Source organism: Peromyscus californicus, unplaced genomic scaffold (assembly GCF_007827085.1).
Source record: "Peromyscus californicus insignis strain IS unplaced genomic scaffold, ASM782708v3 Scaffold_23__1_contigs__length_62951481, whole genome shotgun sequence".
NCBI classification, from domain to species: Eukaryota; Metazoa; Chordata; class Mammalia; order Rodentia; family Cricetidae; genus Peromyscus; species Peromyscus californicus.
The window spans coordinates 34661939-34681653 of record NW_026294534.1 but is presented as its reverse complement, the minus strand read 5'-3'; the positions used below and the strand labels follow the sequence as shown (position 1 = coordinate 34681653).

Here is a 19715-nt window from a genome sequence, read left to right as displayed (position 1 = left end):
AAAGTATTTTGCTTTGGGATTATCAAAATGGTCACAAGCAACAGCTTATGGTTGCAACAGTGTATTTTGCACTAAGAAGTTATCTTGAGGGTATAAGAAAATTGCTTTTATTAATTCTACCCCTCCCTTGGGTTTAAACTTATGGTATGTTAATTTATATATTTTCATACTTCCTGTATGTTAAATATTGTTATAATTACTACAAACATAGTTATGTTTATACATATATATATACTTATATGTGTATGCATATGCATACATATGTTTAATCTGTCTTCTAAAAATAAAAGTATCTTTTATCTCATGAATACCATGTCAATTCTTGAGGACACTAATTGTTACATGCCAATTTTACACCTTCAGTATTTATTGTGTACTTGTTAATTTCTTGGGTTTTTTGCTTGGAGTAAATAATTGCACTCAGCAGTTCTTGGAAGGGAGGACTGTTGAGATGAATTATATTTGTTTTAGTTTATGTAGAAATGCATTTATACTTCCTTTATATCTTCAAGTCAACATAATTTGCTATATAAATCTTTTAATGTTCAAATTTGCTTTAGTTTTAATTATTCTATGAATGAGTGTCTATTCATGGATTTGTGTATGTGAATGCAGTTTTATTTAAGTTCAGAAAAGGACAGTGGGTCAGACTTTTGACACAGATGAATCTTGGATTTTGTCATAGACCTTTTTTCTTCCTAATGAGATGATCAGTAGATTTCTGTCCTTTAGTCTATGTTGAACTATCCCTGTTATCTTTGGGATAAATCTGATTTGATCATACTGGATAGTACTTCTTACATTTGGTTTGCAAGGATTTTATTGAAAGATTTGTGCCTATATTCATCAAAGGTACTGGCGTATTGTTTTCTTTTTGTTGGGGCTTTACCTGGTTTTTGGAATGGAAATCAAAAATGTTGCTTGTTTTTCTATGTTGCAGAATAGTTTTGGGAGTATTGATGTTAGTCCTTAGATGCTAGACCTTTAAAGTTTTCATAGAATCCTTATAGAATCCATCTGAATCTATGTATTTTTTTTTAGATTTTTTTTTTGTATTTTAAAAATTTTAAGATTATGCTTTCAACATTTCTCCCTTTCTGTTTTTCCCTTAAGCCCTCCCATATACCCCACATTTCAAGTTAATAGCCTCTTTTTAAATTAAGTTTCATTATGTACATATATGTAAATATATATAAATATATATTAAACATTACCTGCCATTCTGTATTATGAGACTTCTACTAGTGCTTTAACTCATTCGGTCATATGAGTCCATTCAAATTATACTTTTTCTTGATTCAACTTCAGTTGTATACATCTAGAAATTTATTTATTATTTATTTTTATTTATGTTTTCAGGTGTTCTGGTTTGATGTAATGTAAATTTTTAAAGGATTCTTATGAGTGCATGAATTTCCTCAGTGTCTGTTTTAATGTGATCTTTTGAGCTCTCCTTTTATTAACTTATGTCTTTGCTGTCTTTCTTTTTGTGAGTTTTGCTAAAGTTTTGTCAAACTTTTTAAATAAATAGCTCTCTTTTAAAAAAAAGACAATTTATTCTTTTCTCATATATGGCATCTCAGCTGCGGTTTCCCTTCCCTCCTCTCCTACCAGTTCCCCCTCCCCACAGCCTCTCCTCATCCATTTCCCTTCAGAAAAGGGAAGCCTCCCAGGGCTAGCAACCAAATGTGCATGTCAAGTTATAATAAAAGAAGGCACATCACCTCCTATTAAGGGTGGACAAAGCAACCCAGTGGGAGGAAAAGGGTACAAGGGCAGGTAAAATAGTCAGGACAGCCCCCACTTTCACTGTTAAGAGTTCCACAGGAACACCAAGGTACACAGCCATAACATATGCGGAGGACTTAAGTCAGACCCAGACAGGCTCCCTAATTGTTGGCTGAGTCTCTGTTAGTGCCTATGACCCTGGTTCATTGATTCTTTGGGTTGCTTTTTGTGGTGTCTAGAACCCTCTGACTCTTACAGTCCTTCCTTGCTCTCCTTTGCAGGAATCCCCGAACTTCTCCTAATGTTTGGCATACTGTGAGCCAAGTATCAGACAAAACTCTATTAATCACCTGACCTCCATAAAACCCTACTTTAAGTGGAAGATCAAAATGCTTATCAGGATCTCTTGGAATTAGTATCAGTTCAGAACCAGTATTCAAAGATCTTTGAAAGTCTAATTGTTTCCTTCCCCCACAGTGTATAGTTACCATTGTGAAAGACCATAGGTCCTTCTGGGGAAGGACTGGAGAAAGACTAACATTAAAATTTTTCAGTAGTTTTATCAAGGTCTTTCCTTAGGGAAACCTGGCCACCCCTTCATTCAAAGGGTTCTGGGTCTGCAAACTAGCTCAAGTCTGGAAATGGATTCCTGGGCCAAGATTCCCTTTTGCTACAATCCAATGCAACCTTTCTCTCATTTGTTTGAGAATGTTTCTGCTTATACAGATCAAACAAAAATTCAGTAGGTTTCTTATCTGTTTCAGGCCTTGAAACACCATGATTGATTAGTCAGTACCAAAGGTCCATACAAGTCTTGCCACCATAAAATTTACTTTGCCTATGCTGACCATTATGCTTAGGCCATTATGAACATTGCTTTGTCTATGATACCAATTAAAATAACTACAATCATCTTGCTTTTGGCAACTCAATGCTTCTGCCTGGCCCCTGCTACCTGGGGGCCCAAATAAATCCATTGCATTTAATTCATTCAGCTGTGCAGCATCACCAACCCTAAGATCTGGCACATGGAAAAGCATGACAACAAAACTCTTCAAATGTGCTGATGCCCCTTTCATCATTTTCATCTTATAGAATTAGTGAAGGGCATGTTTTCTGGACTTTCCCATTGTGGAGGGCTAAGTTTTTACATAATATACCCACTCTAGTACTGAAATTTCCATGGGACTTAAAATCTCTTCTACAGACTCTAATAGATCACAGACATCAGTCCAGACTACTATTCCCAGCAAAACTTCCAATCACAATAGATAGAGAAAATAAAACATTCTATGGTTAAATCAAATTTGCAGTATCTATTTATAAACATGACCCTATCGAAGGCATTAGAAGGAAAACTCCTACCAAAAGAGGTAAAACCACACACAAGAAAACAAAGGAAATAAGTAACCTGAGACCATCAAATCAGAAGAAAGAAATACACACATACACAACAACAGCAAAACAACAGGAATCAACAAACACTGCTCATTAGATAGCTCTCAGTATCAATGGTCTGAATTCCCCAATAAAAAAATTCAGACTAAAACAATGGATGTGAAAACAAAACCCATCCTTCTACTACTTCCAAGAAACACACCTTCACATACAGGTTAGAGATTGCCTCTGGGTAAAAGAATGGAAAAAAATTACTCTAAACTAATCGATCTAAATAGAAAGTTAGTGTAGCCATTTTTATATCTGACAAAATAGACTTCAAATCCAATAGCCTATAATACTGGGGGTGGGGGTGCTTTTAAGACAAGAATTAAAAAAGACATAATTCATCCTTGGTGTTGGGAGTGTTATTTGGAAAGATAAAACGTCTATTTCAGAAATTGCATTCTTTATTATACAATAACTCCACTTAAATTCCATTTGTATATGTACAAATTTAAGATGCTTCCATAGTTGGTTTCTGTGAGAATTTTTAAAATGCCTTCAGTAATATTTATCCCTCCACATATTCACCCCAATACCCTGTCTTCCCATCATTCTCCTCAATTCTTCCTTTCTATCTGAATTCCTCTTTATCCTTTTTTAGCAATGTGTTCTATTCCCCCTTCCTTAGAAGATCCCCTCCTTATCCTCCTTGAGCCTTTATTAACTACCTAACTTATGTGGATAGTCCAAATTAAAAAAAAAAAAAAAAACGCTGCTAAAGTTTAAAAGATACCATACACAAAGCAGAAAAAAAATGCAATGTTTGTTTTGTTGGATATTGTTGGTGGTTCTTGCTCTTTTTGGGGACCTGCAACCCAGTTCCCAAATAAATCACACATGGAGGCTTATTCTTAATTATAAATGTCAAGCCTTAGCTTGACTTATTTCTAGCCAGCTTTTCTTAACTTATCCTGTCTACCTTTTGCCTCTAGGCTTTTACCTTTTCCTACTTCTGTATACCTTAAATTTTCTCTTACTCCATGGATGACTGTGCAGCTGGGTGGCTGGCCCCTAGCATCCTCTTCCCCTTGTTCTCTTGCTCTTTCTTTTTTTCCCAGTTTTCTCCTTCTATATATTCTCTCTACCTGCCAGCCCCATCTATTTCTCTCTCCTGCCTTGCTATTGGCCATTCAGCTCTTTACTAGACCATCAGATGGTGTAGACTGGCAAAGTAACACAGCTTCACAGAGTTAAACAAATGCGACATAAACAAAAGTAACACACCTTAAAATAATATTCTAAGTCATTTTTGTCTTTTGTCTAAATAAAAAGAAAGTTCTTAACTTTAACATAGTAAAACTATACACAACAAAAAACAATTATCAAGTAAGAATTATATTTACAATATTCTATCCATTGATAGTTAGCATATTCAGAGAAAATAATGCATTATCCATCCTATCTTAGTGAATCCAAAGTTTTAGACGTAACTTACTTCCTATCATAACCAAAGAAAATTTCAACTATAACTATCTAGTTTTCAATGCCATCAAAGTCCCAGAGGGATGTAATATTATCTAACAACAGAGACATTTGGCTGCCTGGACAATCATTCAAAGTTCCTCTGCAATGTTGGGACATCCATCTTCATCCTACAGGCCTAGAATATTTGACAAACTTTTCAGTGAAGCAGGAAATTTGAAGGACTATCCTGCCTTGTATTGGCAAAATTCATCAGTCATTTTCCTCTGTGTCCTACAGAATATCTGGCAGACTCTTCTGTGAAGCAGGAATTTTGAAGGACTGTCCTGCCTTGTTTCAGGAAAGTTCAACAGTCTTTTTCCTGTGTGTCCTGCATGTCCAGTCTGCATAGCACATTGTCATCAGTCCCTTTGCCCAGTGGCTAACATTGCCACAATGAAAGCAAGCTCAATAAAGAGTTTCTTCAATGCCCATCATCTCTGAAGTAAATTGGTGCTGCCAGGACCAGACGTGTCTCATTGTTATGAAAAACTTTAAATTAACAAAACATTTTAAGTGCCATATACCATAGGTCTTGTAAGTGTTTGAAAATCATCTATCTAAAATAAATCTATTTAACCTAGAAAACATATCTAACATATCTACAAATTTGATTGTTATAAATGACTAACTACTGACCTATACTTCTTGATTGTCCTAAATAGTTCATAATAATAGCTTTTGAAAACTAGAACTTAACATTTTTAAATGAACTGCATAGGTACAATACCTTAAACAAGAGTAGAAATATATATACAGTATAACAAAAATAACTTTAAATTTGTATCAATATATCAAATTCCATGCCAATACAAAATATCTGAGATTAATAGTTTTTTTATCCTATATTCCCCTAAATGATAACACACATCCATAACCCACCAAATAACCAACAGCCTCCCACAAGCTTTACTCTTGAGACTGTGGACACTGTGTTCTCTAAACTGCTTCCTGCTGTCTGTGGGTGAAGATATCTTTAAGGTCCCAGAAAGAAAGTTTAAGATAATAGCTAATTCCTGTGAAGACTAGCTATAACCTCTGTTGATAGATATTACCTGTCAAGATATCACTCAATAAGGAATCCACAGCCTTTCTTCTCCTGTGGGGACAAAACTCTAAAGCATTTTTGATTTCCATTTGACAAATGCATTTTTTTACTTCTTTTTTAAAGTTAAGGCATTCCTTGAGCTTCTAGGTTGGGTCAATTTAGCAGTCCAGTTCACAATCCCATGTCTCCTAGCAGCTGTCTTTTGCTTCTCAACAATTAAAAAAAAAAATTCAAAATCAACACAATAACATACAGGATCCAGACTCCCTGTGTATTTCCCATCTCTGCATGGCTTAGTCTTTTTTATTATTTTACTTCTCTCTTTAAAGACTTTATTTTTTATTTTTTTATTTGTTTCTTGAGACAGGGTTTCTCTATGTAACCACCGTGGCTGTCCTGGAATTCACTTTGTAGACCAGCCTGGCCTCAAACACACAGAAATCTGCCTGCCTCTGCCTCCCAAGAGCTGAGATTACAGACGTTGACCACCACTGCCCAGATCCATCTCACTTTTGTCTGGTCCTTGCTGCAAATCCTCCCCAGAGTTGGCAGAAGGTGTCTGACAGTCCTCAGCAGTTCTTTCCACAGCCCGGAGCTGCGCTCTGGAGCAGATTGCTGTACATAGTGGCTTCCCTTTTTGTCTCCCCTGCCCATGTTTAAGGTTTAATTTTTTCCCACACTTTTATTAGAAGAAAAATTTTAAAGTGGATCAATCCTTACAGCCAAGTCTTTGTTTTTGTTTGGTTTTCATGGTTTTTTTTTTTTTTAATGCCATACAAGAAGCAGGACTAAGCATTTACCTAAAACACGACAGCCACATCTGTCACGATGAAGGGTGCAGACAGCAGGCCTGATTACTACCTACCTCACCTAAGGGTTTTTAGTTGGACTCTGTCACCATAGTTCCTGTTTGGTCAAATGTAAACAACTACTTGATATGATTCATAATTTTTAAAAAAAAAATTTACAAAGATCCTTTATTTTGTCATTAAAATAATAGATCTGAGAGAGATTTGTAAAAACAACTAGCCTGGGCTAATATTCCCCATGAGCGTTGGGGATGCTAACTAGGCCATAACTCCAGCTCCATTTCTCAAGGTAGGTTATAGCCCCCAACCCTAGCTGCTCAGCATCCCCCAGAATACACTGCTGGCCTGGGGGAGGGTCCCTGGAGTTAGCCTCACTGGGCCCTCGCCTTAGGAATATAGAGATTGCTTTGTGGGTGGGTGGCAGCGGTCTCATGTGACTTGAAGGAAGTAATTGGGTTTGTTAAAAATAAATAAAGATGGGCCCGAGCCAGGTCAGTGAAGAGCCTGTACTTGCAGACCCTGGGCTCGGTCCCGGGCAGCGGAGGGTCGGCTCAACCAGAGGTGGGCTCGAGTCCCGCACCTCCTGCCCAGCCACCCCATGCCCGACGGGCGTGAGAGCGGGACCTGGCCGAAGGTGTGCGGGGGTGGAAGGAAGTGGCCTGCATGCTCTGCGGGGCCCCCAGCCCATCGCCTGGAGGAGCCCACTCTCCCTGGAAGATAGACCATCCTTGAAGAGGATGACTGAGACATTATGGGCCACGCACTGTGTGTCTGTTCCCGGGGAACTGTCATCATTGACAATAAGCGTTACCTCTTCATCCATAAACTGGGAGAGGGTGGGTTCAGCTATGTGGACCTAGTGGAGGGGTTGCATGATGGACACTTCTACGCCCTGAAGCGAATCGTGTGTCATGAGCAGCGGGACCAGGAAGAGGCCCAGCGAGAGGCGGACATGCACCGCCTCTTCCAGCATCCCAACACCCTTCGCCTCATGGCTTACTGTCTGAAAGAACGAGGTGCTAAACATGAAGCCTGGCTGCTACTACCCTTTTTCAAGAGAAGTACACTGTGGAATGAGAGAAAGGCTGAAGGACCAAGGCAACTTCCTGACTGAAGACCAAATCCTTCCATTGTTGCTGGGTATCTGCAGAGGCCTTGAGGCTATTCATGCCAAAGGTTATGCGCACAGGGACCTGAAGTCCACCAATATTTTGCTTGGTGATGAGGGGCAGCCAGTTTTAATGGACTTGGGTTCTATGAATCAAGCATGTATCCAGGTGGAGGGCTCCCGCCAGGCCCTAGCTCTACAGGACTGGGCGGCCCAGCGGTGCAGCATCTCCTACCAGGCACCTGAGCTTTTCTCTGTACAGAGCCACTGTGTCATCAATGAGCGGACTGATGTCTGGTCCCTAGGCTGTGTGCTTTATGCCATGATGTTTGGGGAAGGCCCTTATGATATGGTGTTCCAGAAGGGTGACAGTGTGGCCCTTGCTATGCAGAATGAACTCAGCACCCCACAGAGCCCCAAGCATTCTTCAGCCTTGCGACAGCTTCTGGCCTCTATGATGACTGTGGACCCCCAGCAGCGCCCTCACATTCCTGTCCTCCTGAGTCAGTTGGAGGCATTGCAGCCACCGACTTCAGGCCAGCCAGCACACCACACCACCCAGATCTGATCAAAGCAATGGGCATGTTGGGAAGATGACCTTGAAGCAGCTTTCACTGGAACTCCTTCCGTTCTACCCAGAATGGCGCTAACATAAAGTGAAAACAGACTAAAAATAAATAATAAATAAATAAATAAATAAATAAATAAATAAATAAATAAATAAATAAAGACTTTAATTTTTAGCCATTCATTTTTTTTCTACAACTATAACATTTTTCTTTACTTCAGCCTATGCACATTGTTAAACATATTGTAACCTGTTTAGAGATTTTTCTTTCCATCTGGATCTCTTTTACTGCATATCTCTAGTCTTATTTGATTATGTGGGCAAACTGTAAACAGTTATGCTATAGCTGGGTCCTCTGAGCACGGCTCTATTGGTTGGCTTTGCTTCTGAGTTCATGTAAGCCAAGCCTAAAACTCACAGCCAGGTTGGAGATGTTTGATCAAAACCTACATTCAACCTTCCTAGAGCTCTAGAATGCCAAGGCTTGCACTGTGGTAGACATTTTTACTTAGTTTTTCTTTGTTATTCCTAATTAATGTGCTAGCTACTCAAGGGCTCATTGTCTGGCAGAAACTGTCTGGTAGAAACTCTTAAAGGAGCCATATCTTTTTTTTTTTCTCTTTAGTTTTCTCAGGCCCTACATGGAAATACGGGCTCCATGTTGGTACGCCAATATGTTATTGGTTTTTCTCTTACTCCAGCCCCATGTTGGGCACCAAAATGTTGTTAGCTGGTTTTTGCTCTTTTTACTCTTTGCTCTTTTGGCTCTTTTGTCTTTTGGGGGGGCCCACCACCCAGCTCCCAAATTAATGCGCACACAGAGTCTTATTACTTAGAAATGCCTGGCCTTAGCTTGGCTTATTTCTTGCCAACATTTCATAACTTTAAATTATCCTGTCTATCTTTTGCCTCTGGGCTTTTATCTTTTTCTATTCCTATATACTTTTATTTACTTCTTACTCCATGGTTGGCTGGGAGGCGGGGTGGCTGAACCCTGGACTCATCCTCTCCTTGTTACTTTATTTTTTCTCCTCCCAGATTTCTCCTTCTATATATTCTCTCTGCCTGCGAGCCCCCCCTCCATCCTGTCTCTTGCCTTATTATTGACTCTTCCGTTCTTTATTAGACCATAAGGTGTTTTAGACAGGCAAGGTAAAACAGTTTCACTGAGTTAAACAAATGAAGCATAAACAAAAGTAACACACCTTAAAATAATATTCTACCACAGGGCTTAGTACAGATACAGAAATAAGAAGGAAGGGTCAAGGAAAAACATTAAAATGTACCAAGCTTCCAGATATAATAAAAATTTATTTAGCAAATAATTAAAATAACTTTGGAAGTTCATTTTATTCCAGTTGCAATGGCAAGATTAATACAAAAGCAGACATGATATGCTGGCTAGGATGTACCTCCTGGGGAACAGTTATTAATTGCTGGTCAGGGTTCAAACTAGGAAGCCACTCTGCAAATCAGTGTAGATATTCCTCAAACACAGGAAAATAGATTTATCCTAAGATTTATCTGTATGTATCTTAAGTACATACCTTAAAGAGTCTACACCTGACTATAGAAATAATTATCCATCTTTGTTTCTAGCTGATCAATAGGTAATAGCCAGAAATGGAAAGCAGTACAGATGAACACCGGTTGATAAAAAGATAATAAAAATATGGTAATTTTATACAATGGACTATCACTCAGCTATTAAGAAAAATGGACTTGGAAGGTGTATTTATGGAGCTAAAAACAATCATAACGAGGAAGGTGAGTCAGACCAATAAAGACAAGCATTTCATGTTTCTCTTAAGTACGGCTGTTACGATTTATAGTTTAGACATGTGTGTTTCAGTTATAATACACTCAGAAGTTATGTGACTAGTAAGGGACCGGGGGCAATATATATCAGCAAGGATATATAGAATATAGAGTTATAAATGAATAAAAGGGAAATTAGAACAGAATGATAATGGGGATGAGTAATGGGAGTACATGGAAAAGCTAGGAATAAAGAGAGGGCTAACTAACAACAAGGCCATTAGAAATGCCACATGAAAACCTACTACTGCAGAAGCATTCTAAAATATATGCATAATAAAAGAATAATTGAAAGGTAACCACGATTATAATGGGGGAGCCTATGCCACAACTACATACCTTACGTCACCAAACAAAACCTCCATTTCCCAGAAAGGACTATGTCTTTTTGACTTGCCGTCCAAGTGGTCGCATGGACACCCGATCACTACAGGATATTGTCAATGCTATTACTTACCCAAACAACTAAAGGTAAGACACCATTGATGATGATAACACATGCTTATGGCACACAACATGGAGAAATCTAGATGAGAATAAACTGGAAACTTCACACATACTAAAAGATTTCATATATATGCCATTTAAGGTGTCATATATGATTCAAGAGCAGAGAAGTAATCATCAATCTAATCCAGCTATAACATAGCTATACCAAACTGTAGGAATGATCTGCTTACAAGATATGCACACCAGTGCATTAGTGGAAATGTACAAATATTAATGAGAATATTCTGGAATTCACCAATCCCCTTTTGATTAGATTTGTGTCACTCTCCATGATATGGAGCCCATACTTGATATCGTTTATGTTGGCAGTAGGTGAGTCATGTGGTATAGATAGAAACCTATAACCACCTTTCCACTTGATTGCTATTATAATAAAATGACTCCTAATGACATATTGCTATACCTGTAGACCAGAGTGTCACACAACTCTCATCAAAGAAGCTTCTTCAGGCAGTGGATAGTAAATATCACAAAGAGGAAAATTGAACAATATGCAGAAAGTGAAAGACTTTGGAGTGTTCAGCCCTAAAGGGGATGTCTTTATCAAAACCCTCCCCTCAAGGCTCAGAGATTATTGTAGGAAAGGGAATGGAAAGATTCTGAAAGCAAGAGACAACGGATGATGAAGAAAACAGCATTTTCCAGACCCAGTAGGACAGATACACATATTAACTCCAAAAAAAGGTGAGAATAAGTCCTGTACAAGCTTAATCCATATAGAATCCCAACAAGAATGAGAACTGGGCATGAAGTACCACCCCTAGGAAACATATTCAAAATATAATTGTATGGAGAAAAATACCCTCACCTTCCCACAAAAAAAAAATAAAGATGTTTAAAGAGCCTAGTCCTAGCTAGAATGAATTCTCAAGTGATAATTGCCAGGAAAGGAAAAATTGATTTTCTTCAGTGGAGTGAAACTAGATATATCAAACTCACTCATTCATTCTGGGCAGACACAATAATCACATGTAATTAAGAAACACTAATTGGACTCCAGGTATTTTGGTGTCTTCTTCTTTTTGGAGGGTGGTGTTACTTTTTGTTTTGCTTTTGTTTTGTTTTAAGACAGAAAAAGAAAATGAAGTTGAGTGATATGCCAGGTGGCAATGGATCCAGGAAGAGTTGTAGGATGGAAAAGAATGTAATAAAATAAAAAGAATAAAAAGGGTGGAAGGGTGAATGAGGCATGTGGGCAAGTCACCAAGGTCCCAGACGTTACCAATCTTAGATGATAAATAAACAGGTCCCTACCATTTTTTCTCACCAGTATGTAAGATGTAGTGAACAGTAAATCACAAAGAGAATTAAACTAGACAATATGTAGAAAGTGGGAGACTTTGGAGTGCTCAGCATTAAATGGAATTTCTTTATCAAACCCCTCCTCTGAAGGCTCAGAGATCACTGTAGAAACATGAATAAAAGAGGCTATGAGCCAGAGGTGATGAGTTTAAGGAAGCCGCATTTTCCTGATACAGTAGGACAGATATATATATATATATATATATATATATATATATATATATATATATATATATATATATGAGCTCACAGAAATGGTGAGAGAAGGGGCCAGCACAAGCTCAACCCAGACAGAATCCCAATAAGAAGAAGAAGAACCGGGCATAAAGTGGCACTCCTGATAAACATGATTAAAATATATTGTATTAAAAAAAATTCACACCCACTCCAAAGCCATATAGTTATTTGCAAGTGAAAATTGCTGGGAGACAAAAAAATTAATTTTCTTCAATAGAGTGAAATTAGGTAAGTCAACCACACTCAGATCACTCCATGGCAGACACAATGATCACATCTAGTATGGAAAGCAGAAAGCAGACTCCAGGTTTTTGGTGTCATTTTATTTGAGTTTCACTTTTATTGTTCTGCTTTCTTTTGTTTTAAAAGAGAAAAAAGAACATGAAGTTAGGTGGGTAGGAGGAAGGGATGAATCTGGGAGGAGAAAAAAATGGAATAAGTCCACAGGCTCTATCACATTGGGAGACTCATAGAGTGACGCTGACCGCAGTAGACTCTCCCAAGTAGCTGGAGCTGTACTGGGCAGTCCTGGTATTATATAACATGTGGTACTATGACAATGTCCACTTCCAAGTTTGAGCAGCCACCATGCTGGCAGATTTATTCACAAACAGGCCTTTAGAAACGAAGCATCTACTTACTCTCTCTTGGTTTTGGAAACATTTGTGTCCTCCAGAACATTCCCAGCATGTAAAATCCTTAATGCTTCATAGTTAAAAAAGTTTGCACCCTACATTAAAAAAAAAAGAAAATCATAATAAAAAAGATGGAAGCATCAGTGAAGCACACTGGTAGGTCACCAAGTCCCCAAATATTAGCAATCTTCATCAGCAATTAAACATGGCTCTCAGATTGATGTTTCTTTTTTTATCAATTATCAGCTAGTTCACTGCTAAAGAAATTCACCCTACACTGTTCCTCACCCCTCCTAAATTCATTCCATGCATTAGTTTAGTAACCATTGTGTGAAATAGACGATGACTCTACATGTTCAGGTGTTTGTTCTCTGTCTCTATGATACTCATTGACCACAGGAAGATATAACTAATGGCAGAACTTTGTTCCCTTAAGAGTATTTTTAAAAGGGGTGGAATTATTTTCTAGAATGTGAAGTGCTTTGAGCATTCCTTATTAGAGTTAATACAGAGTAAATAAATAGGAGCATGATTACAATATGAACAAAATGTTCCGCTAATTTTAAAGTGTGTGGAGAAGCCTATGAGTTAGGAAAGGAGATTTATTCAAGCTGGAGATACTGGAGCATAACATAGGACAGGAAGGAAGTGAGACTTATTAATGTGGAAGAGCAAATCCAAATAACTTGGTTGAAGTGGTAGAGGTAACATTGGGAAGAACCTCACCAGTTGCCAGGTTCCGTTAAATGAGAGGCTCCTGTTGCTAGGCTCACAAATCTAGAACTTACTCCATAGGTGACAAATAAAGAACTTATATCCCCTTGTGCATTCTCCAACAAAAACTTTGTTCCTAAAATGGGTTTTAAAGATGTTTTGTGAGCAAGATCATAGCCTGAAAGGAACACGGACATCACTTCACCTGATGGTGAGTCTTTGGAAGATTCAGTAAGGGACAGAAGCACAAATAATTAGGAGGTCAATGCATACATCCCTCAATTCCTGGACAATTGTTCATAATTGGGGATGGAATTTCCTTTAAATATTTCCACTCCCTTCTATTTTATTATGGAGATTCTAGAGGTTTTGATGTGATTCAATGCATCCTAAATTATAGAGACCTTTGGTGGTAAGTTGGCTAGCTATTGATGATTTGAAGTTCAGGGGAGAAAAAAACTTCAGGTAAAAGATGATATCTGAGAGCTAACATGAAATTTAGATTGTTATATTTGTACCAAATTTTGGATGAAAAGAATATATCTTTTCTCTAGAGTTCTGAATGCTAGAATCATTTTATATAGTAATTTAATAAACGCAAGGTTCAACTTGCTCAATTATTCTCTAAGTTTTGTTTTTAACCTATCTACTACTATAGTTTTAGTCATTGATTCTGACATATTTTTCTTGGTACAATCACAACAATGGTGCGTTTTTAATAAACAATTCTTTTCTTTACACCAGAAATACACTTTCTGTGATAATTATCAAACCTAAATCAAAGTATTTTTTGATAGTGATCAACATGTCAGGGTTTTGGTTTTTATTATTATTATTATTATTATTATTATTATTATTATTATTATAAGAAATTTTCTATTCACTTTACATACCACCCATAGATCCCCTCCTCTTCCCTCTTCCCATCCCCTAGCCTTTCCCCCAACCCACACCCTATCCCCACATTTCCCAAGTCAGGCTCTTCCATGGGGATTCAGCAGAGCCTGGCACACTCAGCTGAGGCAGGTCCAAGCCCCTTCCCCCTACAACAAGGCTGTGCAAGGTGTCACACCCTAGGCACAGGACTCCAAAAAGCCTGCCCATGCACCAGGGATGGATGCTGATCCCCCGGCCTGGGGATCCCCTAAACAGTTCAAGCTAAACAACTGTCTCCTGTATCCAGAGGTCCTAGTCTAGTCCTATGGGGGCTCCACGGGTATTAGTCCATAGTTCATGGGTTTCCAATAGTGTGGGTGGTCGTCTCTGCATGTTTTCCCATCATGATCTTGATGTCCCCTGCCCACAGAATTCCTCCACTCTCTCATTGGATTGGATTCCCGGAGCTCAGCCTGGTGCCTGGCCGTGGATCTCTGCATCTGTTTCCATCAGTCACTGGATGAAGGCTCTATGATGACATGTCAGGGTTTTAATCATGGTTTCATACTGCTGTCCTTAAATGTCTTTTATGGATGCTTTTTCTTATGTAGGCACTTAGCACTCTATGATCAAGCATATTATTCCTTAACTAATTTTTCAGGAGAATAATACACTAAAGATGACGGTAGCAGACAAGAGATATTGCTCATTTGGTAAAGTGAATGTTCCAAGAATATACAGACATGAGAATGAGTCCCTGAAACCTATGTAAAAAATCAGGCTGGTGGCCTATACTTGTAATACCAGCAACAAGGCGGCAGAAATATATAGGTTGCTAAGGCTTGCTGCCAGTCATTCTTCCTTCTCTAATGAACACCATGCTCATGTCCAACTCTGTGTCAAAAGCCAAGGTGGATAAGGAATGATATCCAAGGCTAATTCTTGGCTTCTATAAACACACACACACAAACACAAATATACACGCGCGTGCGCGCGCGCACACACACACACACACACACACACACACACACACACATACATTCACACACTTGCTTATATAAATACAAGCAATCAAATAACCAACCAATAAAAAATAAAATACTAAACTTTAGAATTAATTGCACAAACCATATGTATGTCTTCTGAGGACTCACTAGCCAGGATGAACTGTGACCTCCAAACATATATTAACATGCACACAGGGTTCTCATTCACCCTACTGTATACACTCACATGCAACAATATTTTGAAAAAATGGAAAATAAAAATGAGAATAATTTTGGGTCTGAGAAAAGTTTCTGCCACCCACAGCAAAGACAAGAAAAGGGTAAAAAGGAACATGCAAGTGTATTCAATGAGCAGGACAATGTTTGAGGAAGTTTACAATATATATATATATGAAATCAAAGACAATCTTATTTGTTAGCTAAGGAAATCTACAGTTGCTGTTGAAAAAAAAGTTGAAAATTAAAACATCCAGAAACAATGTGAAAATGAGAGCAAGTTATTAAAAATTATGAGTGTATTACTAAGAGCTTGGAGTATATCAGATATACTTGTACAGGGACAATGTGTACCTTACCACAATTAAAGACAAAAAAAAAAAACCAAACAGAGTGTTGAGGATGTACACCTTAGAATTTTGATTTTAGCCCATTCTCTGTTCTTTCTTCTCTAAACTGACTTGATTCTGATTTTTGTATGGCTATGTCTGCCCTTCTTTTCCCTATTTTTTTTAGTTCTATGCTCTGATGCTCTGCCAGAAAGCATTTCACAGAGGGTCAGTGATGCATGCAACCAGACAAATGGAGGACTAGAAGGGCCAGGCCTTCTCCTTTGCTCTCTAATAGACACAATGACTGTGGGCGAGACCCGGGTCCATCAGAGGATCATAGTTCTTCAGCTCCGGCTGTGGATGATGCTTTTTGTCTCACATGGTTCCCAGATGGACATGCTAAATACAGTAGCCTTCCAGAAGTTTTATAATTTAAATTACTATCATTTAACTATGAAAGCAAATATAATGTTAATTTTCAGTTTATGATATCTTTCACAGCTGTTGAGGGAAAGTTGAAATTAAAACATTCAGAAACAATGTGGAGAAGAGGGTAAGTTATTAAAAGCTAGGAGTAAATTAGAAATCAATTTGCACAGGAACAAGTATACTTTACCACAATTAAACAGAAAATCCATGAACACTGTTGACACACCTTGGAATATAAATTGATGTAAGCCCAATTCTTGCTATTTTATTTTCTAACCTGACTTCATCATGATTTACTTATTTTGCCCTTTGTTTAACTATTTCCTTTAGTCCTGATGCTCTGATTGATCAATTCTGCCAGAAGACACACCACTGAAGACCAGTGCTGCATGCAACCAGACAAAGTGAGGACTAACAGAACAAAGCCCTCTGGTGTCTGTGGGTGAGGCCCTGGTCCATGAGAGAATCATGTTCCTTCAGCTCTGCCTGTGGATGTTGCTCTTACTCTCTGCATGGTCACCAACTACACATGCTAGGTACAGTAGCACTCCAGAAGTAGTGATACCCTTGAGGGTCATTGACCCTAGTACACATGATATTTCCCCAGACTGGCTCTCTTATAGTCTGCGCTTTGGAGGAGAGAGACATATTATCACCATGAAACCCACAAAATACTTCGTATCCAGGAACTTCCTACTGTTCACATACAATAACAATGGTGATCTCCTAGAAGAACAGCCTTTTGTGCAGAAAGACTGCTACTACCATGGCTATGTAGATGGAGAACCTGAATCCATGCTCATTATTAACACTTGTTTTGGGAGTTTGCAAGGCATAATAGAGATAAATGGCACAGTTTATGAAATCATACCCAAGAACCAAACATCCACATTTGAACATCTGGTATACAAAATAGACAGTGAGGACTCAGAATCATTTTCTATGAGATGTGGGTTAACAGAAGAAGAGATAGCACGACAAATGAAGATTCAAGAAAGCAAAGACTCCACACTTATGCAAAGCCAATATGAGAATTGGTGGACCCACCATAGGTATCTTGAATATTATGTGGCAGTAGATAATAAACGATATGTTTATAAAAATAATAATGTCACAGCTTGTATGCAGGAAATATTGCAAGTTGTCAATGGAATAAATGGTTATTATCTTCAAATAGATATTGAGGTGGTTTTAACTACACTGGAAGTTTGGACTCAAAAAAACCATGTCGATGTAACAGAATCCATAGATAAAGTCCTATCTAATTTCTGCACTTGGAAGATGAGTAACATTGACAATCGCATTAGAAATGATATTGCACATCTTTTTGCCAGGCAAGGATATGGTCAGCATTTAGGGCTAGCTTATGTAGGTACAGTTTGCATAGCTATTAATTGTGCAGTGAACAGTTTTATGACAAATTCATTTCAAGACATGGCATTCATTATAGCACATGAGATGGGTCATAATTTGGGTATGCCTCATGATGAGAATTACTGTACTTGTGGGTTATCAAGCTGCATAATGGCTGCATATCAATCTAATTCCCCTAGATTCAGCAACTGCAGTTATGAGAATATGTATTCAGTGATTACCAGAAGAAGTTGTTTATATAATATTCCAGATAAAGAAGTAACAACAAACCTCACCTTGTGTGGGAATAGTTTAGTTGAAGAAGGAGAGGAGTGTGACTGTGGATCCTCTGAATCATGTCAGAGTGATCCATGCTGTGGTGAAGACTGTGTTCTCAAACCTGATGCTGAATGTGCTTTTGGACTTTGTTGCAAAAGTTGCAAGTTCATGCCAGCAGGCACAGTGTGCAGATATCAGGGCAATGAATGTGACCTTCCAGAGTGGTGTTATGGAAGTTCAGCTGAGTGTCCAGAAGATGTATACCTGGAGGATGGAACTCGTTGCAGTGGTGGTGGTTATTGCTACAAAAGGACATGTCATAAACATGAGAAACACTGTCAAATGATTTTTGGCAGTGGAGCCAAGAGTGCAGATGACACTTGCTACATCGAAATGAACAGACGAGGTGACCGTTTCGGAAACTGCGGTAACGATAGCCGTAATTACATACCATGCAATAGCGCTGATGTACTCTGTGGAAGAATCCAGTGTGAAAATGTGGCAGAACTTCTCCATAAGGAAAACCATGAAACAGTGCATTGGACTCACTTCAATAATGTCACCTGCTGGACTGTGGACTATCATTTTGGGATAACCAAAGGTGACAAGGGAGCAGTGAGAGATGGCACACCTTGTGGTCCAGATCATATGTGCATTGACAGGAAGTGTGTCCATAAGTCTTTTTTGGTAAGTAACTGTTCGGCATTCGAATGCAATAACAATGGAGTCTGCAACAATAAACATCACTGCCATTGTGATTTCAGATCAGAGCCACCACACTGTCTACTCAGCGGCTATGGAGGTAGTATAGACAGTGGACCACCTCCACGATTAAAAGGATCCAATTGGGGTAAATATGTGCTAGCTTTTTTAATTATTTTACTGGTTTTGGTATTTACCTTAATTGCCATAAATAGGAGGATGGAATATTAATAAAACTAAAATGACAAGCAGCACCACAACCAGAACCAGCATTCAGTGCTAAAATTTCACCTGAAAAACAAAACCTCAACCTTGAATGTTTACCAGCAAAGGATGATGCCAAAGGTAAAAAGAAAACACCAAAGAAATAATAAAAAAATATTTATCCTACAAGAATTCCTTCATGTATTAGTGTGTAGACTTCTAAACACAGGAATATCACTGTCACTGTGTGTGTGTGTGTGTGTGTGTGTGTGTGTGTGTGTGTGTGTGTGTGTGTGTGTGTCTGAAATCCCAGGCCAGAAGTTCTACAGACTTCCCTTGTTGGAATATCAAAAGCATTCACCACCAAATAAAAGGAGGCCCTACCAAATAGGTACTTTTCTTTAGTTTCAGCAATTTTCGCCTTGTTTTGGATGGAATTTGTGTCTGTCTTCCATAAGCATAGGTCCAACCCAATAGCCATTGTATGTGTTTTTGTATTTGGTTTTTCTCAGCTCTAAAGCCTCTCCCCTTCTCATTCTTCTTTGTCACATCGAGAGAAGGAGCCTCCAAATTCTGGTTCCTCGTGGCAAATCCTGTCCACAAAAATCTACTCCTAAGAGAGCCAGAGTGAGACTGCAAACCTGAAAGAATGATTGGAGCTTCCTGTGATGGTTGCCATCGTCTCTGGTCTCACGTGCTTGCTGTCAAGTAGCTCTCACTCTGCTGGAGATTTTAACACATTTTTCAAAACTTCCCAACACGATGTTGCTAGTGAAGATGGCTGTTGCTGTAATGGACATCATGACCAAATCAACTAAGAAAGGAAAAGTGTTTATTTGGCTTTACAATCCCTTACCACTCTCGATCATTTAAGGAAGTCAGGACAGGAACTGAAACAGGACAGGAACCTGGAGGCAGGAGCTGATGCAGAGGCCA

At 38.5% G+C, this 19715-nt stretch overlaps 2 protein-coding genes across 2 annotated transcripts; both read left to right on the top strand.

Annotated features, from left to right (window-relative positions):
• Positions 1–7027: 7027 nt before the first annotated feature.
• Positions 7028–8165, top strand: LOC128119392 (serine/threonine-protein kinase 16-like). The gene is given in 2 exon segments (XM_052752788.1): positions 7028–7566; positions 7568–8165. Coding segments are annotated over 2 exon segments (924 nt in total). The 5' UTR covers positions 7028–7240.
• An 8511-nt stretch (positions 8166–16676) lies between these two features.
• On the top strand, positions 16677–18806 carry LOC128119475 (disintegrin and metalloproteinase domain-containing protein 26A-like). Its single transcript, XM_052752856.1, has one exon. It carries the CDS (start codon positions 16710–16712, stop codon positions 18804–18806), a length of 2097 nt encoding a protein of 698 aa, XP_052608816.1. The 5' UTR covers positions 16677–16709.
• The last annotated feature ends 909 nt before the right edge of the window (positions 18807–19715 follow it).

What these genes read in the sequence shown, in the direction of transcription:
- LOC128119475 (XM_052752856.1), top strand. Translation starts at nt 16,710, where the DNA reads ATGTTCCTTCAGCTCTGCCTGTGGATGTTGCTCTTACTCTCTGCATGG.